Genomic DNA, 27,956 nt, shown 5'->3' with positions numbered 1-27,956 from the left:
ATCAAAAAACACAACTTTTTGGTTGCGAGATGAATTGGTGTGACGTAGATTCGGAGATGGACTCACAATGAGCCAAGAGCTGATGCAACAAAGGACACCTATTTCTTTGTAAGCCTTACATCCCAAAGGTATAATTGAAGAGAGGAGTGAGGACGGAGAGACTAAAGAAGACAAGGAGCAGGATAAAGGGGAGCACTGACTAACTGAGACATTTCCTGCAGGAAAATGCAGCTACGTTGAGATGAAGAGGAGGGGAAAGAAAAAATGCATGCTTTTTATGAAGACAAGCAACATGACCCTGTCATCGTCTTACAATAATAATGAAAATCTATCATAATAAAACATTATAAGAAGAATAATTTTGTAATAAAGCAAAAAAAGAACAAATCTATGTATAAGTGTATGATAAGATATAACAGTTTTCCTTTGGGAGAACAACTCTGTTTACAGCTGTTACTCAACATATATGAAAGTGTTTAATCAAATTAATTTCCCTGCTGCATCAAACACATACAGTATACGTTAAAAATGGCAAATCCAAACAATTTCACGTGTAATTCAAAGTAGAATATGTCAGCATTTCAGTGAAATGCAGACAAACCCTCTAAAATAAATTCTTCTATGATGTTTGTGGCACCAGGATGCCCGAGGCACAACCCAGGGACAGGCCTGTCCTGCCGACTGCACACACTAAACTGCACAGATAAGGATTGTACTGTAAGATAGTGTGCTTCCTACTGTCTCTCTGTATGCATGTTTCTTCAGAGCACTATGGAGTACCTGTACTATACAGCACTGTATAGACTTTGCACTGAACCATAGTATCCCAGGTGGGGCCACAGTGCGCCTGCGGTGGGTTTCATGACGGAGAAATAAAGACAAAGCTGCATAAAGCGAATCTCTTTTGCACTGATGCAATCCAACAGATCAGAGGTTGCCTTTCGGACTGTTGACGTTACCCAGTTCCCACTCTGACAACCAAAACCCGAGCCACTTGACAACACAGACCCTCAGCTGCTTCTTTTTCCATAGACGAACGTAGACGAGGATGATAACCACTATTTGAATGTACTGGAAGACACATGGCAGTACATGAGCTTTTTGTTTTTGATGTCTCCTCGCGGTCCACATGGGAAAGAGTCTTTCTTAAAAAACAAACAAAGTCTTTCAAATGTGAGGGAGGGTGCTGTTGAAAATGGATTCACTGCTGGCTCCACCCCCCACACACACACACACACACACACACACACACACACACACACACACACACACACACACACACACACACACACACACACACACACACACACACACACACACACACACACACACACACACACACACACACACACACACACACACACAAATATCAAAATTGTAACCAGCAATAGACAGACAAAACACTGGCTTCCCGACAGACCAGTGTCGGCTCTGTCGTATAGATGTAAATAGTCTGAGTATATAAAAAAAATTGCCTCTCACTCACAGTCACAGCTGTTCTAGTACAGTATGATTTCTTTATTTTTTTACACCACTCAGTCCCACTTCATTTTGGGATTGCTCTCAAGCTAACGATTTAGCTGTGAATTTTGGTTTTTCTTACCACTACACAAAGACAAATGAAACGTAGGAATGTTTGTGTTTTAAATAGAGTAAGAGGGTTTTATCTGGCGAGTCCATCCGTGCGTGGAAACAAAGACGGACTGTAGAAGGTCCGAATACACTACAGCCTGTGTGCTGCTAAATCAGCCAATCAGGGAATAGAAGAGAAGACTAGGATTGAAGACTTGAGCCGAACAGATCAATGTCTGCTCATTGTGATTACTGTGGAGCAGCTGCCTGGAGTGTGATAGTGATTCTTATGATGTTTGAGGAAGCATGTTGTCATTTAAAAAAATTTCTTTAAGCAGAGAAAGAACGGGGGTTTTCCAGCGAGGGGGTTAAACAGACAGTGAAGACTTTCTGTGCATGACTCACTTGATGAACTTTACAAAGAACACAAAAAACGACACTGATTTCATCAATTTTTTCTCCGTTGGGGAGAACCCTCTCCTCTCACTTTGATGATTGTGTGAGTTTTTAGTTTTTAGGATAAACAAGTTTTTAGGATAAACAAAAAAAAACCTGTTTATTTACTTGAATGAATTTATTTGATGATTGCTTCTTTATGTAATGTTGGGGACAATGTTTATTTTTCTACTGACTTGTTGAAATCCCTTCCAGTATAAGTTAGAATAGTTGTCATGGTTGTAAAGACGTCTTGTTTCGGTCTGGTTTTGAGCACTTTACACCAAGAAAGACGCACCTTGTTAGGGGATTAGCGATGGATAGTTTGGCAGCTCTCAATTATTAAGAAATCTATCATCATTTTATTTCACTACAAGAATCCCTGTTTGGTGTCTCATGAAAACAAGAGGGCACAAAACTGCAAACAGAATGTCTTTACACAGTGGCATATATTCATTTATTTATTGAACAATTACTTGGTTCGGGAGGAATGATGTGACAGCTTGTACAGAGTCTTTAATTTCATGTAGGTACCAATCCTTATGGGAGCAGTATCTTTTTCTTTATGAGTCACTTTTAAAGGAAAGAGGTGTAGGGACTTTTGCTTTATATTTGTTTATGGTGACAACTGCGATTTGGGTTTGATTATTATTTGCACAAAAAAAAAAGAAGAGGTTATTAGTTTGTAAGAACACATGCATGGACTTTGTGAAAAGACACTGCTTCAATTTGGGTTGTTTTATAGCTTTTTCTTTAACAAAATCTCAATGAATGAATAAATGAATAACAAGAAGCCAAATATATTTCTGTGGATGTTAAGGTTTTCTGAACACAGCTTTGTTAACCGACCGGTTTGCAATTGAGTTCTTCTTTTTGTATAATTCTACTGCCATCTTCCAAGAGTACAGTGACTTGTCCGCAGGCATGACGCTCAAAATCTGCTTCTTGTCTTCTGCCTTTCTCCTTCTCTCTCTTTCTATCTCTTTGTATCTGTTCTGTATATTTGTCTTTGTCTGTATGTCTGTTTGTCGGTGTACAGTAAGTTGTCTTGTTGGAAGAATCACTGCCTGAAAAAAAGAGAAAAATACCACGTTTTTACATCAACCAAAGGGGATTTGAGGCAATCAGACATGTAACATAGATATCATTTGGAAATGTGTGCATAAAAAAGTAACTGCTGTAAAAAATCCTGCAAAACATTGGATGGCTTCTGTAAAAGTCTGTATAAAATTGGGTTTATTTGTTTGAAATGAGGCAGAGTGACTTGTGATACCAGTGTACACTCACACCTATGCATGCTTGTTGGACGGTTGTCACAGGATGGTTCTTCCAGTGGTTCCCCTCTCTCTCCCTCTCCTCTTCTGTCAACAACTCTCTGTTTCTCTTCCTTTCTCCTGCACGACAGAACCTCCTACACCCTCTCCAGCTCCTTAACCTCTCTCCTCTTCTTTTCCTCTGGTGGAGAAAGAGCAAATAAACAAACCAACAAATGGCATTTCTTGGGCTCGTGTGTATATATATTTTCCAAGGTGTAAATAATTAGATTATCACACGTTCACCTATTTCTGTCTAGAGCCTTAACACATGTTAAATGTCTTTTTTTAACCACTTTTGGTGGCAGCCAGTGTCTCTGGCCAGATTGTTGGTGCTTGTCGGACAAAACAGCGATCACCAAGGAAGTGACAGCAGTGTAATCCAGCCCGTCATGCTTTTCCAAACACATTACTCTCCAGTCCTTATCACGGATTTTATGCCAGGGGAATACTAATGACAAATTCTCAGAGACAGGCCTCCTCTGTGGGACTAACTGCTTCTTTGTCCAAGCTCACATAGAAATCAGAGAGTGAAACAGACTGTTGACCTTCACAGCACAACACGTGTACATGCTCAGAGATATTTGTTTTTCAAGCCTGAATGCTGGAAGGCTGATACAGTGATTTTTCTGCCCGAGATGATGGTTTGTGCTGACTGTGTCTGTCGGTCGGTTCACTACTTTAGTTGACACTAAAATATCTCAACAACTATTGAACGGATTGTCATGAAATTTGGTGCACACATTCATGTTCAGGATGAATTATAATAGGTATGGTAAACTCCCAACTTTTTTACTAAGCGCCACCATGTAAGTTGTTTATGAAAAAGTGGGCGTTCTGCCTAAAAAGAGCCCTGCATGAAAACAACACAAGGGTCTGCCTTGGTGGGGGGTGTTGCTTCACGCACAGGTGAGATTTGAATTACTATCCAGGAAGGCCCCTTTGAGTAACACCTGAGTTAATTTAAAGGCTCATCAGACGTTTCTAATCTTTTGTCTCAATGGTCGCAAGCTAAACAGTAGAAAAACAGCTTTCACATTACAAGTTAATCTACCTGAAATGTGTGCTTGCATTTATTTGATTGGCCACTACAAAGCCTTGCAGGATGACGTGGTGTTGTAGTGGCTTAGTTGGACCAGGTTTCACGTTTTTAGCCAAGTTCTTTGCTGCAGACATTTTCGTCTGGTCTGAACGCAGCTACTTGCAAAACTCACATTCCCATCTTCCTCACCTGTACGTTGTAATAAGTGCTTATTAGCAAATGTTAGCATGCTATCACAGTCAACTATAATAGATAAACCTGCTTAAAACCCATTTGACTTTAGCATTTATCTCAGATCACCAGTGCTGTGCCTCAAAGGGTTGATAAAGAGACTTTTTTTCTGCTAAAGGACATTTTTATTGTAGATAATTAAAATAAGCTGGTAGACAATTTAAATATTTATTATCTTTAAAAATTACAGATTGGTAATAATGATTTGAATATTTACCATACAGAAAATATCTGATATATGTAAGTTATAATTTAAAATGAACTTTAATCAGTAAAATTTAAATGCATGATCTCTTTGACCTCTCGGTCAAATTAATTAAGTTTTCTTCAATATATTATTTCATTATCATACAATTCATTGCTGTCAATTAACTTTTGAATAAGGTACTTAATGAAATTAACAGACACTGAGATATGACATAGAGCTACATTCAACAGTTCCAAGATATGGATGGACATTGAACATTTGTGATATGTGCAACTAAACATGTTTGTCCATCTGCAGTTCAAAACACACAGGCAGGCACCTGAGATTTTGAGAGGGAAATCGTAAGAGTAGAAAAAAAAATCCTGTACTACAAGTGTCAGGAGCTTTATATTCACTAGCTCGTCCTGCTCTCTGAGAGCTGAATGTCTGAGGGTCTCCAGGTGAGGCCGACTCCTCCACCCAGACAGCAGCTCTGTCTCTGGGGCAAAAGGAGTGAAATGAAAGGAAAAGTATTTTCTCTTAAACCCAGTCTAAATGGGTTCATCTGACTCCTCGCTCACACTGTTCTCCTGCAGGGAGGTCAGTGTGAAGACAGGGCTCGTGGGTGACACAGGTGAGGCAGGAGGTGAAGGTGAGGTAGGGGAGGAGGTAGAAGGCTCCTGTGAGTCACCATCGGCTCCTTTTGTGGGGGCAGAGCTGCCACTGGTGCTCCTTACGCTGCTGGGGGAGGAGGGAGAAGTGTCACAGCCGGGAGCTCCCCTGGAAGAAGACGCCTTTCCACTTGAATCCTCCTTGGACACCTTCATCACCTGCTCCCCCTCCCTCCTGCTCCCCTCCCCCCACAGGTCCTTGTCCCGAGTGGGGGAGGAAGGGATGGATGAGGAAGGTGGGTGCTTCTTGGTTTTCCTGCTGGCGTCTCTGAAGCTGGCCAGAGGCGGACGAAGCCTCACCCCGCTGCGAGTTGAGCCCTCTATAGCTTTCTGTAACTGTGAGAGAAAAAGAGGTTGAAACACATAAAGCAAAGAAACATGTGTAGAAGTGATAGCTAAAGCGAACATCCGGGAGATGAGATGAAGGAAGCGTTCGATGGAATAAATGCATGAATCAGAGCGTAAAGCACGATGCACCCTGTGACAGAACAACAGCCCACAACATGAGATCATCACAGCTCGCTGTCATGACGCATTACAGGATCAGACCAAGAGAGGCAACAAGAACATGCACAAAGAGAAAAAAATAAAGGGAAAAAATATGACTTTACCTCTTTCAGTGCCACGACACCCACCAGCTTTCCAATACTGGTGACATAGGCATGACTGAGACCCAGCAGAGAGAACAGAGTGTGGGTCTGAGTAATGAGAGAAAGGAGGACATGATCCAGTCAGTGTTAAATGTTTTGCAGAGTGACAGTGTTCTGCTTGCATGGCTGCACTGTTCCTTGTAAACAATTCTTCCCCCAATTTAAAAAGGAAATAGATACAGAAATATAGCATGAATCAGAGCATACAATTCAAAATTCAAAGCTTTATGGTTGTATGGACAAAACAAAAACAAAAATCCAGCAATTTAGTATCCCACTGGGTGTCTCACTGGAGACAGAATTAAAAAAATGGTCAAACTTGATGCAGCAGAGGCTGAGACATCCTGACGTATACTGTCTAGTAGGGAACAAGCTCCAAAATCACTGGATCATACATTTCCCATAATGCACATTTGTCATAAAGAGTAGATGTGCCAATATCCAAATCGGATATTGGTCCGACACTGACTCAAATAGCTGGATCGGGTATCGGATACCATTATTTTAATAAATAACAATTCAGTACATTTATATTAGTGTATTTATTTGTTAAATTTAGTTTTACAAAGTTAGGATAGCAATGTTTAAGTCAAACCTGATGTTGCCTTACACATAGAGGAATCATCCTGGTCTCTTATTAGCTAATAAGCTTATTACAGCTTATTAATTAAACACTGGTATCGGATACTTTTATTTGTCACCTTGCAGAGAGTTAGATGAGAGGATTAAGTCCACTCTTATGCCTGTATGCTTTATATGAAACTACAGCCATGAGAAAGGTAGCTTAGCATGAAGACCTGAAATAGGGGAAACAGCTAGTTGACTCTGTCTGTAGGTACCAAAATCCACCTATCAGCATCTCTAAGCAAGGATTCAGACCAGAAAAAGCACGGTGGGCTGCGTTGTTGTGTTGTTGTGTTGTTGTGTTGTGTAAACAGTTATGTATAATACAGGAAATCGAGTTCTAGTAACAGATTAATGGTACGAGAGGCTCATCAGATGCCCAAACATGGCATATGATTTTACTGACAGACAAGATTTTACAACTTGTGTTTGTTTAAAATGATGTATAGATATAAAAACTGAGTATTGAGTATTTCCCAAAATGTCAAACTATTTATTTAAAAATATGCTGCTTTGAAATATGAAAATGGTAGTTTACATGTAAGTAGTAGGTAGTTTATATATAATTGCATTTTCAGTGTCTGTACATGATTTATACATGTAAAAACATGTCACCCAGGTGTTGCTGTGGTCACCTTGTGCAGAGAAGTCCTTTCCACCAGCTGAAACGGGGAGGGGTCTATGCGTATCTGCTCCATATCGACTGGTTTATCCAGCTCTTCCTCTTCCCAGGCTTTGATCTGCGTCAGCCAATCACAAGGCAGAGAGATGGACTCAGAGTATACAAGGTTTCCAATTATTGATTAGAATGGTTTGGTTGTCTCTTTGTTGGCTGTGTGCATGGTGAATCAATACGGTACAGTACCTCCTCTGGGGACATGGTGTCTGTCAGCGAAGGGGGCGTGGTCTCCTGAGCAAAGAGGCGGGGAAAGATTGATAGGCAGTCAGTTTGAAAAGCTACACAGATGATGATCAGATGACCCCTGGTGGTTCCATGGCATCATCCACTACACAACATGTCAACTCCTTCATGCATGCAACATGTTGTGCCCCATCACGTTAGCTGGGTTGGCTCCAGCTGCCATGTTGGACTGATAACCCCGTCTGGGCCGTCGCTGCCAACTCGACAGCAGATCAGTGATGCGATGCTCCTTTGAGCTTCAGGGGTCAAATTTGATGAGTATGTGAGGTTGATCTTACCTGAGTTTCAGTCTGGCCCGACAAAGATGTGGAGGAGAAGAGTCTCTGAAGGGTCCTCCTCACAGATGGCAGCTTGCCCTTGTCTGAGGATATGGTATGGCAGCACATGTCAGACGAGAGAGGAAGCGACATTTGATGGCAGACTTGTATTCATGTGGAATGAAACTGCCATGTTACCTGAACCTGTGTGGTTGGTGGAGGGCTCCTGAGGTCTGGAGGACTGGATGGGCCCGTTACATTCTTCCTGTACTGGAGCAGTCTGCAGGCACAACATGGTTGGTAAATACATCATTTTTTAAAAGCTAAAGCACTTCTTGTACATAAATCATGGTTTGTTTTTTCCACCTTGTCTGCGCTCTCCTCTCCGCCCTCCTCGTCTACGAAGGTGAAGGACTCCCAGCTCACTTTGGAGCCCTGGCCTGGTGAGCTCTGACCTCTTTCAAAGACTCGCCTCTCTGGTGAGAGCCACCAGTCAAAGACTGCCTGAAGCTCTGTCGTCTCAATGGAGCCCAGAAGAATCATGGATTCTGCAAAGAGAAGTGTTAAAGGAGTAGTTCAACGTTTTGGGAAGTACACTAATTTGCTTTCTTGCTGGGAGATAGTTAGATGAGAAGATTGATACTTTTCTCATGTCTGCAAGCTAAATAAGAACCTACAGCCAGCAGGGCAAATGTAAGACTCTTACAAGAAAGCAAGTTATGTAGCGTGAACAGTAAAGTGATTTGACGGCTAGGGAAGTTGTGTAGTTTTAACTGGAAATTAAAAAATGACAATATGTTGTCATTCTTCAATTTTTCCTTTTTGGGACTATTTAATGGCTGAGAGCAGTGATGAGCTGAGCTTTAGTGCTGCTGATAGAGAGTGGCATCGATAAATAAGTAGATTTCCTTAAATATCAAACTATTTCTTTCACACTAAGCACAAGATAGCACAAGATAGAAGCGTTAAGGCCCAATATGATGATGTATGTCACCCTACCTTTAGAGTCGACCAGGGGGATGGTTTTCAGAGCTGTGTTCTCTAGCAGATTGTTCAGTTCCCGATAGCTGGCTTGAGAAGACAGGAACTTAACTCTGCGCACCATGATGTCCTCCACAAAGATGTTGTACTTGCTGGTGATGCAGAGATACTTCATAAACACCGGTTATCCTACAATAACAGCTGTATGGGAAAACATAATCACGCAAAATAAGTGTTTTTGCTGATTTAGCTCTACCTGATGTGCCCGAGGGCCAGCTCAGGCAGGTAGGGCAGCTTCTTCACCTGGATGATGGAGTCGTACAGAGAAGGCTGCAGACCCTGGGCCACCATGTTTGCTAGGATGACAGCCACCATCATCGGCAGGATGTGCGAGATTTGACCGGTCAGCTCAAAGCAGATTACTGCAGTGGAAACCGTGTGTGTGACGGCTCCCGTCATCGCTGCTGCACCTATAAGAAAGGAAAGGACGGGTTATGTTGTAGGGGTAAAGTATCATTCTTCTATTATCCAATCATCCAATTTGGCCTTGAAATGTTTTATAATATGGGAAAATAACAATGTTGGGAGTCCTTGGTAGGCAGTATTCAGAGCGTAAAGTAGTAAACATATCCATCTATCACATCCATCTTTTTTCTAACCTCCTTACCCCGTGGAGGCTCCGGGGGAATGGAGCGTGTAAAAAGTATTATACATATCTCATAATAACCTCAATTTAAGGTGAAATCCATTCACTTGTGCAGTAAAACACATAGAGCAGGGTTAAAACACTTGAGTTTGACATTCAATTTAAAAGTTTTCAATGATTTTAAAGGTTTAATTGGTGGAAATTTAAATGTTTTTGGGTAAGATTACAGAAGTTGCATTCAGAACTACACAATATAAAGGCTTTGTTTTGACCAAAGATGTTACAAAGGGCAAAACTGTTTCTAAACTGCTACTACATCAACATATCTTAACTGGGGGAAAAAATCAACCTCTTTTAAAGTCAGTAGTTTATCAAATGTTCTCAGATCTAAGTCTTCTATCAGTCTCCCTGAACACAGCACTAAGGTTAGGAGACTGACCAATGACAGCGTAACCTCCCGGCAGGATGCGGTAGACTATCCCATCAAACAGGATTCCATTTGGGAAAAGAGTGGCCATGATCTCCCCCACGAGGCGGCCGAAAGCAGCTCCTTGAGGAGAGAGATAAGACACGCTGGTAAAGACAAATTGAACTGGAGCTCAGCAGGAGAGACTGCACTCGCATTTCAAAATCCTCTTACCTAATATGAACACTGGCATAAAGGCACCCGAGGGGATGGGCATCGTGGTGGAAACCGCTGACATCCAGAACTGCAACACAATAAACAGATCAGGGAAGAATCGAGACCAGTCCCAGAGGTTTCACACGTATATGTTTGAATGCAACACACAAGTCCTGTACACAGCAAGAGGGAGAGATACCTTCATGACGCAGAAGAGGAGGAGGATGACAAAGACGCTGACGTGAGGATGAATCCATGCAGAGGAGCGACCCAGGCCGGGCGGAGCAGTAGATCCTGAGATTTTGGTCCAGGTGAAATTATCAAACAGGGAGTTGATACACTCTCTGGGCATCAGCTGCCAGACGGGACAGACACAGAAACAAAACTTTATTGAACTGAGAAAAGGCAACGTTTAACCTCATCAAGGTCTTAATCAGGCAAAAGGGCGACATGACAAACTATTTATGGACACTACACTTATTATATCCTGTAGATGTCATGGTAAAGTGGTCTGATATGTACATTATGACCCTCCAGATACATTAGCAAAAATCTGAATAGTTGCACAAAGAAAATGAAAAAACAAGCTTGATTTGTGAATATAGTATACGGTATATAAGTATATTAACGTACTAAAAAGAGGGGTACATCTATGGAAGAAAAAACAGCTGTACGGATTTGAATCTTATGAGCAACTGAACAACTAATTATGAAATGTAATGGCAAAGTAGTTGTGATACTATCAGGATGTACAATTTCAAAAAGTTGATTTTATGATTCATTCAGGTTTCACAAATTGAAACAAAGAATACATGTGGCCAATATTCAGGTTGCTTGTATTGGTCAGTTGGTCAATTAAATATGAAAAAACTCAAACTGGGCTACTTGTTATTGAGTTGTTAATCAGACGTCTGTCAGGCTACGTTTTGTCAATCATGGATTTCAATCATGGATTCAAAGAAAGAGATTGGAAATGATCACTTTTTTTATTTGAATTGATTTTGAGGGAGAAAAAATCAAGTTTTACAGAAAAGTAAACAGACTTTGAAGGGTAAATTCGTTTTCCCCTTTAAGTTTCTCATAAAATTACCATATTACAGCCTTTCTTTGCTTCCATATACAACAAAACATAAGGAAACCATATATTCTAGACCCCACTGACCATCTTCTTCAAAATAAATCATAAATATTAATGAACACGGATCAAAAAGAAGTCAGAGAGTGTGAGATTGAGTCAATCTAACCTCTCCAGCCATAAACTGTCCAAATCCAGGTGGAAACGTTAAGGTTGCGATGATCAGTGTCACTGCACCTGGATAGATCAATCGACTGGGCGTACACGCACACACATACACACATAGACACAGGCAGACACAGACACAGTCATTTACAGGAATGTATTCTTAAACAAGAACAATATGGCAACAGAAACATCTCAGTATGAGTGTGCACCACCACCGATTGTGTGGCTCTCCTGGCGCTGCTGTTCGCCTCTTTCTAATGGTGGAGACTAATGTTCCCTGACTGTTGAGTCTCAGAGGATAAGTGAATCTACACACTGAGTGAATCACTGGCTGAAAGGTTGTTAAGGCTTTGCTGCTGTCCTGACCAGTGTTGTGAGACTGATGAGTTCAGAGAGAGGAGCTGAGGTACATTAAGAGGAATTGGATTTGAATGCGCAAATGGTTTGAGTTCATGGGAACATGGCTGAGTGTGTGAGAGTGTGTGTGTGTTGGGATCTCACTGTCTGGTTAGGAAGCGTGTGAGCGCTGTCGGTCTCCTCATGAAGAGAACCACCTGTCTGTTCAGGTAGACGAAGAATGCCCCCAGGAAGCCGCACGAGATCCTAAAACATGAGAAAAAACACTTGTTCTTACTGCTCTCCCTGAACAACAAACATGTACTGTAAGGGCACAACATGTATTGGGGAGAATACATGACTATTTCTATATCTATTTAAAAAGTGGAAACACAAGTATCATTGCACACACACATTTGTATTCACCCTATTATTGCAAATGCAGGCAGCTCCTGCAGGTCAAAGGGGAAATCCATCCGGAAGTTAGTTTTGAAGAGAGCTGTGATTGTGACTGAGAGAAAAAAGAAATGTAACAAAGAAAAAAAAGTGATATTATATTCATAATGTCAAAACAAAACCTGCATAATTGATTCAGTAAGGGGGCCATGGATAAAAGCTGTGAACAACAACATGGACATTTTATCACCATTTAATTGGATATGTTGAATTTATTAACAAACTGTTTCCTATTCACACAGCCGACAGACACAGAGCAACACAATCGTCCCGAAGGAGTCATGTTCTTGTCCACCTGATGAATATAAATCCTCTCTTTGCTTCTCCACCAACTCCTGAGGGAAATATCTGGCTCTTTAGCTGCTAAATGATTCACAATGTTCACCAGCTATTAGCTAACTGTGTCTGTCTGCTGTTTAGTGCTGGGCAGGTAGTGTACAGTGAGTTTATCAGAGTTTTTTCACAGATGAGAGCTGTGAGCTTACAGTATTTAGAAAATAAATTGAAAACATCTTAAAGATTTCCTCCAACGACATGCATCCTCTTTATTAAACTAAGTTTAGGGTGTAAGATGAGTAAATTTGACAACTGACCCCTGCTTGAAAGTGAATCAAGCAGATGAATATTAGATAAATGTGAAGTTGTGAATTTGTTTGAATATACAGTAGGACAGAAAATAGTCTTATAAACTGTAAGAAGGGGACATAATAAAGTAATAAAGGCAGAGGATACTGTGCAGGGATTGAGATGCAAGTTGTGAGTATGTAACTCTATGGTGATGGTCGACTGTGAATACACTGTGATGACTTGAGACTCTTCTGGTTTATCTAAAAAAGCAAATATTACTTAGCTGTCATATTCAGCTACTTTCCATAAAGTGCCAGCTCAGCAGTCTTTTACAACAGTGTGTGTATGTAAAGTGTGTGTATGTAAAGTGTGTGTGTGTGTGTGTGTGTGTGTGTGTGTGTGTGTGTGTGTGTGTGTGTGTGTGTGTGTGTGTGTGTGTGTGTGTGTGTGTGCTCACCAGCATCCTTGTTCCAAACAGAGAGCACCCTGAATATGAAGGCGCTGAATGTGGCAGCAAAATATCCCCGCCAGTAATTCCTCACCGCAAAGTAGGTAGACGTGACCTCAATACTGAACAACACCCCTGGTGGTGATGAGAGAGAGAGAGAGAGAGAGAGAGAGAGAGAGAGAGAGAGAGATAGGGGGAGAGGGTGGAGAGAGAGAGAGAGGAGGGATTAAAAGGGGAGAGTGAAATGATGATGGATAGTGTTAGAAACGAAAGAAAAAGGGAGGAGGGAGACAGGGAGAGAGAGAGAGAGAGAGAGAGAGAGAGAGAGAGAAAATAAGCTAAATTAGTCCAAAAACACTTGAAGCTGAGGGTGTAATTATACACAACAGGAGAACCACAGGGAGAGAATACACACACTGTAACAGAACAAACACATACACACACATCAGTCATACACACACACACACACACACACACACACACACACACACACACACACACACACACACACACACACACACACACACACACACACACACCACACACACACACACACACACACACACACTTAAGCCGGCATGATCAGCATGTAAAGCCATAAAATAAAACATCAGAAACTTTATTGTAAATAAGATGAAAAAAGCTGAACAGAAAACAAGCATGGAAAAACACAAGGACTAACAATAAGTCAATAATTTTTCTATGTAATTGAAAAGAAGGTTAATAATGATTTTTGGCTTAAACACATATATTGAAAGATGTTTGTTGATGTTGACCTATTCAAAGGTCTTGTTCTGACTCCTGTTGGTTATTTGTTCTCAACTGTAGAAAACAAATGAAAAAGCAGCAAATCCTCACATTTAATACGATGGAACTATATAATTCTTACAATTACTGATTTCAAACATTACTTAATAGGTTAATCAGTTATAAAAATTGACTACAAGTAATTCATCTTTTGTCCTTTTCGCCCAACCCGCAATAATTGTCCTATAATAGAAATGAAATACACCTGTTACTAATTAATGTAGAATTCTGTGGTTTGAAACAAACAAGATATTTAGGGGAAGTTACTCTTTTACAGAGCTAGGGGGTTTAATAGGCTGGGCCAATATTCTGATTATATGACTTATTTTGGACATAATGGTATCAGTGTAAATGTCAGCCAATAAGTGACAAGAAATAACATTACAGAAATACCAAATAAATGTTTAATGTCATTTAAAAAACACAAGTATGGTCATTAGTTTCCCCTCCAGAGAGCACTGATACATTTTAAAAGTAAAATGTCTTGGCTCAGTAATAATCTTTTATTTTTTTAAAAGTTTGTCTATGTTATGCGTTTATGTAAATAAACAATTATAAGCTGATATATCATTATAAAGTGTATTTGTGTTAACACAGGCAGGTGTACAATATCTTGAATAAAATTGTGCAACCGACTCATTTCAGTTGGTTCTCAAAAAGTACAGTCTCAGTACAGTATCCAGTTAAAGGGGATGTTTGGTGCAGTGGTTTTGGTTGTATGAGTCAGTGTGCAAGTTGTACAGTACCTCCAAGTGGAGTGCCGAAACAGCATCCCACCCCCACGGCACAGCCAACAGTCAGAATATCTGTGTAACCATAAGGGTTCTACTGGCACAGAAAACAGAGAGGGAGAGGGGAAAAACAAGAGGGAAATAAAGAGTTGAGAGAGACAATGAGCGATGAAAGGCGTGAGATGATGAAGGGGAACGGGAGCGTAGACAGAAAGACAGGAGAGTGAGTTGGAGATAGAGAATAAAAGATCAAGGTGGAGAGGACGGGATGGGGAACCACGGGGGGAGAATTGACAGAAAGGAAGCAAAATGAAATAAAGTGAATAAATAATGCTCACTGGAGTGTATTTATTTTTAAAAGTGACAAAGACGAGGAAAAATTGCAAACGCCAACAAGCAAAATCAAGACTTAGAGGAAGCAATTAAGCAATCAGAAATCACATCGTCGTTAGAGACAAATCCCTGCAACTGATTGCAGACCGATAATTAATGGTAGCATATTAAATATTTCCAATGATTATTTATGACCTTGAATTATGATTTTCTGTTTAACTTTCTAAAATTACAATTTGAGTAAGAAAGTGTCTTTTATGATCTTTGTTAAACAATTTTAGAGAATATGTATTTATATTATATTATTTACCAAAAAGAGGTTGGGATGCAGAAAAGGCCTGGTAGCAGAAATACATGTATAATTCAAGGCTCAAACTGCAATAAATATTACATTCATAAACATTTTAATTAATCTCTGCTGATGTCAGACACTGGTCTGAGGCCAGTATTAAGGGAATAGTTTGTCATTTTGGCATCAATCTTCTCATCTAACTCTCATCAGGTAAGCAAATAAGTGGCTTTCTGAAAATGTTGAACTATTCCTTTAAAGTTGACATTACTTTAAGTAGACATCAGCTATACATTGACAGGTAAATCTGCATGTTTAAATATTCATTCGGTTTTATTAATCACTTAATAATGCAGGGCACTGTTCTGAGGTCAGATTTAACCTCCACGTTTGTGGTCCTGATGTTATTTCAGGAGGACAAAGATGACCGGAGACCTGTGCCTGAGTAGGTCAAGGAAGGGGGGCGGGACTTGCCTCCCACGGGGGCAGCGAAACAGGTGGCCACTCCCACGGCACTCGCACACACCAACAGGTCCTGGTTATGGTTGCCATTCTGGGGTTAAGGGTCACAGACGAGCAGGGATGAACGAGAAAGCAGGGGGGGGGGGAGGACGAGGGGATAGGGAGAGACGAAGGGAAGAGGGAGACAGGGATATGGGAGGTCACTGTTAATACACATGCCAGACATTACCATCACACTATTAATACAGTGAGACGCAAACACAGATGAGGTGCGAGGGGCCGAGCCAAAACACGGACACAAGAGAAACAGGGAGGGCAGGGGAGGGAGACAGATGGGGGAAGACCACAGTCACAGGGTTCCCACTTTCTCTTAAACATCACTATTCAAGGATCTTTCATTGAACTTTAAGGACTTCGAATTGGCAAAAGTGGAGAATGAATATGGGAAAGTAATTTTAGTGGAACAGAAGCACTATGTTTATAATTTCCAAGGTCATCCAATCATTTTAAAAACAGGAGTCTGCGGCCACGCTAGCGGCTCTGTGATAGTGATGTGCAAGCCATGAGTAAATTGTTCCAAGCAACTCAACTCTTTTTACTGACTCAGGAGTCACAAGTCCTCATCGCCAATAACTTGTTCACTGATTAATCATTGAATCAAATAGTCTTTGTGTGTGTTGGTCAGCTGGTCTTGCTTGTTACTGCTGGAGTTCACTAGGTACCCGACTCTCTTTAGTGAGTGACTTGTACCAACTTGAGTCAGTAAATAGAGTCAAACCTCTCGTCTCTATTCTGTGAGGCTGTACAAATGCACAGTGGTGCTTTGAACTAAATGCTAACATCAGCACTCTTAGCATGAACATCTGTCCAACAGTTGTTGAGATATCTCAACGGACAAACAGACATCATCAACCCTTGAGCCTGGTTACTGGCTTAAAAATCTAAACATAGGATTTTATCAAATCTTAAAATTAAGATTTTAAGGGCCGGTGGGAACCCTGACATTACAGCAAAGACATCAACAAAGGAATTTATGATGGAAAAACTACATTATACACCTTCATTAAGTGCTTTAACTTGGGTCAGTGAGGAGATGAGGCTTGTGGGTAATGTAGTCTGTTTTGGTCAGGGTCTCGGCTTACCTCATAGACTCCAGAGAAGATGGACATGAATCGACTCAGCACTGCGGCACAGATACTGGCGATGTGGACGAATGGACCCTGAGGGTGACACACGTAATGACACAGATGAGTGACACGTGATGTTACATACACAGACCCTGGCTATCGTCTGTAAAACGAGATGTCTAAACTGGGACATGTTGTATCAGGACAGATAAATCACTGTACAATTGTTGGATGTGACAGTTACCCTGCTACTGTAATGGGGAAAATGAATGTGCTCCTTTGCTGAGGAATAATTTGCTTCAATCCCGTGAGAGGAGGGAGGGAGAGGAAAAAACATGACAGAAGATGATTTATTACGCTTGAAGATTGGAGAAAGAGCAGATAGAGCGATGCAGAAGGAGAAATATAGATAAAGGGGGGATGATGATAGTGATGCTGGATCAATGCATGATGATATTTATTGATACAGAGAAAAACAAACGGGGGTTGTTTACCTCTTTGCCTACTGGCATCCCGCTGCCTAAGCCAGCAGTCAGCCCAACGACTTTAGCTACGAACGCTTTGAGGGTCAGATACTCCTTCAGCACTACACCTCTCAGGATGGTTTTCAGCTCAGGTATGCCAGAACCTGTTAAAAAAAAAACAGAGAAAGATGGAGAAGTAGACTAAAGAATGGTGGGAGCAGTAAATAAAGAAAGAGTTCCAGCAAAACAGACAAAAGGAGGTGAAGGGAGGAAATAAACAGGTGTTGGCAGAGGATAAGAGAGGCTGACAGGAGATGGAGAGCTTACCGATGGCCTGTGGGGAAACCAGGTGACAAAAGAGCGAGGCGAACATGACAAGGATCATGGGATAGGAAACCCAGGCGAGGTACTGGAGTGGCACATTGCCCTTTAGCTCCCCGTGCATCCACTTATAAGCTGAAAGACGGAAAAACAACAGAGATAGAAAGAGAAAACACAGGAGAACAAATGGAACGATTACAGACGGAGTATTGTGTTATTAAACTGCAGATTTGACAGGAATCATCTCTATGGCTTTGGCCTGTGTACCTTGCAGGCTCTTGGCGCTGGCGTAGTCCATACTCCAGCTGACCAGAGCCATAGTCAGTCCCAGAAGAACCAGAAATATCCAGTCCTCCCCGAGCTTGGTCACTATGTACCGCCGCACACGAGCAAAACAATCTGGGACAGAGAGCTCAAATTAAGGATTCACCTCGGATCCACTTATCTTGATTCTTGATTCGTAACACTGGGAATTATTCAGTGTGATTATGGCTACTGTGATGATGCAATAGCTCATCATAACGTGATGTCAACATAGAGGGATCTGAATGGTTTTGAGCTTTTTTGGCATATACAATTGGATGTGTGTGCATTCTTTGGAAAGTTTTCTTCAAAGTAGAGCACATACATGAGAACAAAAATCACTGGCTCATTTCCTGATAGCGGAAAGATATATACATATATACTACTAAATCAGAAAGCCACATTGAGATTGAGAACCGAGTACAGAATAAAAAAATATATATATTATAAAAAATAGTTAAGATTATGGTAAATAAATGAAAATGTAATAATAAAAGAGCAAGATTTAAATATATAAGCATATAGAAACAGTACAATCATTTATAAATAAATGGTTTATGAAATATCCTTGGTGCAGGTATAAAAAGAAGATAAAATAGAAAAATATAAGAATATTAGTATTATTATTAGGGAGTTGAATCAACCTAAAATAAATGTCAGGTTTGTATTAGCTTGTAACCAATATTAGGTCCAGCTTTTGTAACTTTTGTAAATACTCATGCTAAAAGCCAGCCATTTTCTACAGTGTTAACTTCCTGGTATATTAATATTGATGATGAACTAAAAAATATTTTATTATCGGTAGTCCAGGTAGGGTTGTAACTATGACACTGAGATCAGTTGTGGAGGAAGAATCCAGACCAGTAAAAGTAGCAAAACATTGTGAGAATGAAAAAAAAAAAAAGTGTGAGTTATATTTTGAATTTTTTTATGATTTGATTATTATTGGTCATGCATCAATGTGTAAGCAACATTTTTTACTCTTGGAGTCGGTAAAGCTGGGGCTAATTTCAACATTTTAGGTACTTTTTGGTGGGTGGTTAAACTAAAAAGCTAATTACTTTCTTCTAAAATGTAATAGGGTGGCAGTATAAACTGGCATGAAAAAATACTCAAGTAAAGTTAAATTACCATAATGAACTGAAGTACTTGAGTAAATGTACATATCACATTCTGGCTGAGGTCATGTCCACTGTTTTTGTTTCTACTCTCTCTACAATCAAAATGCATGCTGGGGATTTCATAAGCAGACTTTAGTATATTTTAGACACATTCAAATTTGATAACTTTTAGTCTGAAAAATAAAAGGGATATATTTTAAGCATTCAGTATTTTTATAGAAGAAATTGAATCCTACAGGATGTAGAAAGTTTTAAAACAGCTTCATGTTGGGGAATGAAATGTAAAGATAACATAATTGAACATTTGAATGATGAATACAATATGGAAAATCCAAATAACACATTTTAGAGAATTTGTTTTCTAAAGCTTGGGTGGAGTACGTTAAGGGTCTCATGAGGTCAGTATGGTTAAAATCACGAATAAGTCCAACTGCCTTATGATATTTGTTGCAGCCTTATTAAACTCTAAAAGTGCATCATATTTTATGAGCTCAACTAAAATAATAATGTGCAAAGTAACCAGAAACTGAAGCCATTAGACCAATGATGTTCTCTGTAGAAAAGTTTCACAAAAAGTGAAGGGCCAGTACCTCAAAATGTTAATAAATAATATTATGCTGATTTCACGTCTGTTCCCTGGTCATATCCATGGAAACTATCACCACAGTTTGCCTCTTTACAGAAAACCTTTAGTAAAGAGTTTGAATGAGTGTGTTGGAACAGAATAACTGATTCCTGATGGTCACCTTGGCATTTGGAGTAGGGACGAGGCTTCTTGTTGGAAGAGGCCTGGCTGTGATACGACTCCAGGGACACAGGGTGATGATGATGATGATGCCGCCGGCCGTGACTTGTTCGGCCAGTGGTGTTTTCGCCTGCCTGTCTCCTCCATTGTCTCTCTGTCAGCAGACGGGCGGCCTCCCGTCGGGCAAAGCTTCCCAGCTGCTCCCTGTACTCACCGTACAGCTGAAACCGAAGGGGGGGGGACTGATTATCAATATATGACACAAAAAGCTTTTGGGTGTCTTAGGATTGCAGAGAAGAAAAACAAAATGCAAGATATAAAAGTGGAGGGGGAGAAGGGAAAGGAAGAGTGAGGAGAAGGAGAAATACTTCTGAAAACTGAGACTTGGGAGAAGGATAAAACTAGATCCAGTGTGAAGAGTCTTGAGATAACGAGAAAGCGATGGGGAATGTGCGGCGTGTGTGTAAGGGATACACACCAACCTGAATACCCTGAGAGACAGAAATAGACAAAACGGGCATAGAGATCGGAAAAAACCCCTCCCTGAGAGGAGGCAGGGGCTGGAGGGGAGCCAGAGGAAGAGCCCCTGGAAGAGAGGACATTCCACATCTTCCCCTGCCGCTTTACACCTACAACCCACACACACACACACACACACACACACACACGCACACACACACACACACACACACACACACACACACACACACACACACACACACACACACACACACAGTCAGAAAACACGACACCTTGTAATCCAGTGTGATCAGTTTGCCTCACAAACCACAGAAGCTGTAAAATACTGCAGATCCAGGTGTAGCTACGATGTGCAACTAAAAACCTACAGATCACATGCATCCCACCACAGAGCAGAGCGAGGAGCTAAATCATAAAGAGGGCTCGCTGACACACATTACTGTCTCATGTTCACACAGGAAAGCAGAGCTGACACATCCAACCAAGAGGCCCAGGACCAGAGGACCAAAACGAAAGCTTAGTCAGCTGCCCATAATTTCATCCAGCAGTAATAAAATAAAAATGCAACAAATTCTACAATCTCATCTCGACTTGAAAATATTCACATGATTACAGTGTGACACAAGTTAGTGCAATCTTTCTTTTGTTGAGATTTTCTGCACATAAACTGCTTTACACAAGCAGTCCACTATAACACATGAGTCACTACAACCACATGACCAAGTGGGGGATAAAGTAGTTTCTAATTATTACACCACATAGCAGGTGGCCAGTAGTTACACTGTTAAAGGCTCTTGGAAATATTTGATGTCCCTAAATTGTCAAAGTTATTTTAGACCTCACTAAACACTACAAACCACAAACTGTTATTCACAACAATAAGGCACTGCTCACAGCTCACATGGCCTGAGACAACAGTGGACAAAGAAATGTAAACAACTATTTGCAATTTTATATATTTGGCTTTATGCAAAGACCATATTGAATTTAACTGCAATAAACAATTTGTTTGTTTTGATGCCAGAATAATGGGGTTTGCTAGTAAAAGCAAGATAATGGCTTGGGAAAGTTTAGATCACAGCAGTAGAGCATTTAAAGGCAGTTAAGAATCATTTTTTAGGATTGAAAATGTATTACTTGTTCAACAGCCCTTTGTTATTCCTAATACTAATTAAATTAATCATTTACAAAAAAGTTACAAAAATCCGTTTACTGTGTATTAAGAAATGCACAAAGAGGGTTGTATGAAATCAATACTGTCTAATGATATATCAAACTTTCAATTTCTTATTATGATTGCTTTACACAATACTGGATCCCTTTAAATTTAATTTAACACCTTTTATCAGCTGAAAAAAAACAGACCCCTCAAATTTAATTTGAATTTAAGCCATGATTTAGAAGAGTCAATTGAACATAGCAAGTTGTGGAGTGTCTTGTTGTGTTTTAAGCAAATGAAATGACATGTGAGACAAATTATGATCAAGACAGATTTAATTTTTCAACTGCTTTGGAGTTCAAATTAACTAAAAAATATTTATTCAACAATGATGTTAAATTTTGTTGGTCCACACAATTTAAATAGAGTCCTTTATAGAAACAAAACACTTTATTTAAAAAACAAAACTTACGTGTTTAGTATTCTTATAATACATCTATTGCCATCCAATGTGAGAGGTGCAAAGAACCCATTAAGGCTACAACTTTGAAAAGAGAAGTCATTTAACATGTGCAAACAGATCCACTGAAGGAGTTTGTGATTAAAGAGAAATGACATAAGACCTCTGGACTGTGTCCTTAACTCAGTAAAAGAATAACAAAAATCACCGTCCACCATCTGACCAGATGAAGCCTTTGGTCTTCAGGTCTTTACCTGTTCCTCATTAGTTGTCTTCAGCATGATGTTGGTAGCAGCTCTGCTCCTGTTCTGTCTGCTGTCCTACACTGCAGACTACCTCTGCACCACCAGTCTACACATTAACACCAAAGCACCGATCCATCAACTTCATCAAACAGACGCTGGCACCAGGCACCTTCAAAACCAGGGACAGGAACAACAGGAACCTGGACACTGCTCAGATTGGTTACTTAAACATTTTGCGCAACACATGCTGCGTCCTGCCACAACCAAACAGACTTCCACAAGGTTGTAGGTAGTCAAATATTAGCTTATTATTATTTCAACAAACTATTTTTACTATTAAACTGCTGATGAGCAACATCTCCTGTGTTTTGTTGTTTTTTTGTTGCACTAGTTGAGCTGATCGTAGATGTAGATTTTGCTCTTTACTTGCTTGACAGTTTTCATTTAAAGTCAGTACTTATATATATATCTGGCGAGAGCATAGCATTGTTTATAGCATTTTGTTTGAACCCTTTTGTCTTTAATTGATTTTATAATAAATATGTCTTTGTAAGTCAATAAACATTAACTAGCTAACTAAAACTGTGAGTAAAAAAATATTCACAAAATGCTTACCATTACCATCATTAGTCATGTTTGTAGTGCATTAATTAAGTATGTGTTTGTGTATATATACATAGGTATATAAATATAAAAATAGAATAAATGTAATGAATCACTGTAAGTTAACATACAGCTGTTGTAATAATAAATTAATCATTTATGTCATATTATCAAGAAGATATGCCAAAGATTTGCTAACACAAGTTTGTAAAATGTAAGGATTTAGCGTGATCTTGGATCGTGCAATTTCATGCAACAATCAAACTAAGCTGCAGCTCTGACGTAATGCTACTGAATTGTCAAAAAGGAAATAAATCTAAAAGAGGCTGGCAGCGTGAGAGAGACATTGAAAGCTTTGATTCATTCATGTCAGGTGACTTTTCTGCCTCCATCTCTCAACCTTGTGTTTACATGGGTGTCACCGTGTAACCTTGTGCATCCAGTGACATCAGTAACCAACGTTTCCCACCACCTTCGCTTTTTTTTTGAACGTCGTTGCTGCCGCTGTTTGACTCTCCGTTGTGGGATGACCTTCACCACTCAGACTCCAGTCCAACAGAGGATATATCACACTCTCCCTAATCCTCTTCCTCCTCTAGTCACACTAATTTACTCTCAGCAAGATTCCCTCTTCCTCCCCCTGTGGCTCTTATTATTTTCCTGCACTTTTTTGTCTCTATGGACACATGAAAGTATTCAGGGGTTACCGTACAGCTATGACACTGGCACCCCTCATTGTTAGTTTATTGTGTTCTATGGTTAGAGCTCATGCTCGAATGTTGTTCTTACTGCAAGTCTCTGATGAAGAAAATGAACAAATGTAAACATTTCCTCTGTTGAGGTTGAAGGTGATACTACTATAAAACACAATTTATTCAAGAGGAACTTCAAGTATAAACAAAAACAGAGAGAGGCTTCCAGAGAGAGAGAGAGGGAGAGAGGGAAAGAAAGAGAGCTTCAGTTAGTGAGAGCTGCTAATAGATGCCGAGGTTGAAGGGCAGTGTGACATTGAGAGTTAATTAAAAAAATAATAGCACATTCCTGCGTCCCTCACGAGAGAGTCAGCCTTGCATATTCATAAATATCTCTCTCTGTGTTGTTTGGGGGGTTCTTAAGCATGCTAAGTTTGTATTTGTGTGTTTATGAGTGGGCTAAATTAGTGTGTGTGTGTGTGGTGAGGCCTTACAACAATACAGCCCTGTTCCATAACACAAGGTTAATGATGCTCACTGACAGATAGATCAGGAGATTACAACCCCCTGACACACACATGCAAACCCTACCTCCCTCCCAGACCCACACACACACACACACACACACACACACACACACACACACACACACAACACACACACACACACACACACACACACACACACACACACACACACACACACACACACACACACACACACACACACACACACACACACACACACACACACACACACACACACACACACACACACACACACACACACACACACACACACACACACACCTCCATATGCATACACTAATTAACCAGCACAATAACATTTCCATGGCTCATCTGAACACGGTCCAAGCTGTCATGTTCTAATTGCAGCATGTCGGCGAGGCCAAAAGAGAAAAATAAACCAACCTGCAAAATGTGTTATGTATGAGCCCACAGCTCATCTTTACGCCAAGTAATCCAGGAAAAAAAAAAAACACTGGGGAGTTCCTCATATCCCCTGAAAAGCTGGTTTACATTAAATAACTTCTGTCACAACAGGAAATTTAAAATTGAAAGTCTATAACACTAAGGGACAGTAAAAAAGTGTCTTTCTTCTTACCTTATTCATAAATGCATCCGTCCTTGCAAAAGACTTTCCAACTTTTGTTAAAAAAACATGTCAATATTCAAGATAATAAACCTTACCAGAAATTGATCAATATTCAGAACTGTTTCAAAAGTATTGATCCGCTCCCTCATCTTTTCAGCCGTTCCTCCTGCAGGTCGCTGCTCACTTTCTTGTGTGTCCTTAATATACTGTGATTCCCTCTCAGGATAACTTTGTCTTACTTCGGTCATTTCCTGTCTTTGCCAGAGTGACGGACACAGACTGTACCTGCTACCTGCCTCAGTACAGTATGAAGGCCAGTGACTGACAGGTATGGCCGGTGCAACACACACACACACACACACACACACACACACACACACACACACACACACACACACACACACACACACACACACACACACACACACACACACACACACACACACACACACACACACACACACACACACACACACACACACACACACAAGCAGTAGAGGTCAATACAAACACTTGAAGCTTGACAATACATTTTCAGCAGCTTTTAATTTAGAGGGGTATATTCTCAGTCAGGCGGCCGATCCAGCAGAGTCCTTTGGCTCAGTCATAAATGATACCAGGCAGGCACGAGCTTAAGGTATGAAAATGATACCTGCTGACTGAGTGGAGACCTTAACATTATTAACATCGTGTGGGTCAGGGTGGATAATACTGCACTGTACTATGAGTGCCTTCAACATAGATGGCATGCTTTACTAAAGCCTTACAAACATGTTGTTGGCAGTTATTGCTCAAATTTAGCTATTAAAGAGTTCAAGTTGTGGCAAAAACATGCACTGACGCAAGATACTTTACAGTTGAACAAAACATTTTACCGTCAAAGAAGAGGTTATACTAATATACTTATATATAAACATTAAACTTCCTTGAAAATAATGAAGAAAAAGACAATTTTTAAACCTTAAACTAAGAAAAATAAGGTCCAAAATACATGAAAATGCAGCTTATAAAACATTTCTATGGCAAAAGAGACCAAAATTGATATCAGCTGGTAATATCAGCTCTATTCTTAACCTTTATTAAGTCAACTTCTCCAGCTGTGGGACCTAAAATGGGTCACTGACGGTTCTGTTGTGACCCAGTAGTTCTCACATGCTTTCTGGGTCTTGAGGGACCAGACTGCTGCTGGTTTTCTGTCTCACCAGGTAGCTGTTTGCATCCACCTGGCCGAAAATGTCAGAGTTCACAGAGTTTACTAGACTGTAGTGTTTTTTTGTAACTTGTGTAAAGGGAATTAATTACTTTTACAAATGCAACTACCATTGACCTGAACATAGAGTTCTGCTGTCAGCTTGAATCTGTTATTTCAATTTCATCACTATGAAAGTTTAATTGAGTGCAAACATGTAATGGATGTTGTCCTGTCATCTACCTGATGCATGATGGGATACACTCCACATATGTATTAATAACCTGAGCAGGTAGAAGATGGATGGATGGAAGCAGCTTTCAGTTTCTTTGCAGCCAATAAGTGGAACAGACCTGAGAAATGGTCCAAACTGGACTTAAATTAATCCCGTTTTAGAAACTTTTCTCCTTCTTATAGCCTTCCTTTAACATCAAGAGCCACTCTGTTCCATTTAAGTGTCCCAGTAAGTAAAGCCTGTGAGCCAACATGCATAAAACCAGGGGCCTGAAACCTGCAGATCAAAGTTGAATGCAGCCATCATTAATGTTCTTAATTACACCTGTTTTACACCAAAATGTCTGCTGACTAAAAGGTTCATTACACAGTAAACCTTAGACCCCCGATACGACCAGGGCACTTCCAATATTACCAGTTTTTAATTATTACATAATCTTATTTAGTTCTTAAATGATCTTCTTTTTCAAATGTCACTTTAACGGTAATTTTTCTGCTGAATCTTGCAATAATCTTAATTCCAATGCAACATACAAACATTTTGCAGTCATTTCTGAACCAAATCGAATACATTTGCATTTGCTGAATTAAAGACTTAATGCCCTGCTCAATCTAAAGTTTTTGGCAATGATTTTAAGTTCAATAAGTTGGCTAGAACAAGATCTAAGAGCCAGAAAAACACATCAAGGCCATTCAGAGACACCACAACTAACTAATTGCACTTCCTTGTGTTTTGTGTTCCTTTTCTCAAAATAAAATCTTTGTCCAGTTTTAAGTGTTCATCTTTATATCCCCTTAGCCTTGAGATGCTTTCAGGAAATGAATCCTTGGTTTATATTCAGTATATTCTTTTGTTTGTTTTTCCCAATTGCACAAATCTGGAGAGGTACAAATACACATTTGAAATCTGATTTTTCTTCCCTTCAATGCAACAAACAGATTTTCTTGTTCTTTCTTCTCCGCCTCACCTACGACTGAACTCTTGTGTGCAGCCTTTCACCTTTCTGCCTCACTCTTCCCCCTGAAACTTTCCCTCTCACCACCCCTTGTCCCCATCCGTCCAACCCCCCACCCCAGAGGTGAAACCTTACTCGTGGATAAATTTAGCAGCGGTGTGACCCAATGTTCACACACACACACACACACACACACACACACACACACACACACACACACACACACACACACACACACACACACACACACACACACACACACACACACACACACACACACACACACACACACACACACACACACACACACACCTCCCTCTCTCACGCTGTTTGTCTCACTCAACCCATCTCTCCCAGGAGGCCTGTCGTTCAGACGGACGGAGAGCTTTAACCTTTACACAACAACGACACCTTATTGACACCATTTCACAAAACCATGGCGTTTCATCTTTTAACTACTAATGTGACTGGTCTACAAATAGTTTACTTACTAAATTAGAGCCATCACCGTAATTAGAAAGACATCAAGTGAACGCGATACCATATGAAGTTTAATGGCTTAATCGTCTACATCCCAGTCATTCCATCTGCGAGACATTTGGCAGGTGAACACTATCCCTTTTAGTAGCCTGTAACATTTGAGACTAATGAGATCTATTTCACTGCTGTTGACAATCTCACAGATTGAGACCCGTCGTCTTATACAACCTCAATTTTAGCCACATCCTTTATTAATTTATCCTAAATTGTAACACACAGCCAGAATATCAAAGCAAGTGCACACACACGCACACACACACACACACACACACACACACACACACACACACACACACACACACACACACACACACACACACACACACACACACACACACACACCACCCTGATGGAGTGTGTCTGTCGGTGTGGCACA

General features: G+C 40.3%; 1 protein-coding gene across 1 annotated transcript; it reads right to left on the bottom strand.

The window, feature by feature from the left end:
* Positions 1–5,331: 5,331 nt before the first annotated feature.
* clcn1b (chloride channel, voltage-sensitive 1b) lies at positions 5,332–22,286 on the bottom strand. Its single transcript, XM_054621332.1, has 24 exons — positions 22,260–22,286; positions 20,389–20,397; positions 19,908–20,148; positions 18,005–18,136; positions 17,744–17,872; positions 17,447–17,580; positions 16,968–17,045; positions 14,757–14,835; positions 13,213–13,338; positions 12,159–12,243; positions 11,898–11,999; positions 11,398–11,482; positions 10,353–10,508; positions 10,172–10,241; positions 9,971–10,081; positions 9,142–9,355; positions 8,904–9,037; positions 8,271–8,452; positions 8,103–8,184; positions 7,926–8,008; positions 7,591–7,635; positions 7,361–7,465; positions 6,063–6,149; positions 5,332–5,787 (listed from the first exon to the last, which is right to left on the bottom strand). The coding sequence occupies exons 1-24, from the start codon at positions 22,284–22,286 to the stop codon at positions 5,332–5,334; spliced, it is 2,952 nt and encodes a 983-aa protein (XP_054477307.1).
* Positions 22,287–27,956: the final 5,670 nt, after the last annotated feature.

Source organism: Anoplopoma fimbria, chromosome 20 (genome assembly GCF_027596085.1).
Source record: "Anoplopoma fimbria isolate UVic2021 breed Golden Eagle Sablefish chromosome 20, Afim_UVic_2022, whole genome shotgun sequence".
Classification (NCBI taxonomy): domain Eukaryota; kingdom Metazoa; phylum Chordata; class Actinopteri; order Perciformes; family Anoplopomatidae; genus Anoplopoma; species Anoplopoma fimbria.
The sequence above is the reverse complement of the archived record's forward strand: the minus strand, read 5'-3'. Positions and strand labels throughout refer to the sequence as shown.

What these genes read in the sequence shown, in the direction of transcription:
- clcn1b (XM_054621332.1), bottom strand. Translation starts at nt 22,286, where the DNA reads ATGCTGAAGACAACTAATGAGGAACAG. An exon ending in TTTCGGCACTCCACTTGGAG is followed by an intron (nt 13,339 to 14,756) that starts GTACTGTACAAC and finishes CATCACCACCAG; the next exon opens with GGGTGTTGTTCAGTATTGAG. An exon ending in TCCTCTTCTGCGTCATGAAG is followed by an intron (nt 10,242 to 10,352) that starts GTATCTCTCCCT and finishes ATTGTGTTGCAG; the next exon opens with TTCTGGATGTCAGCGGTTTC.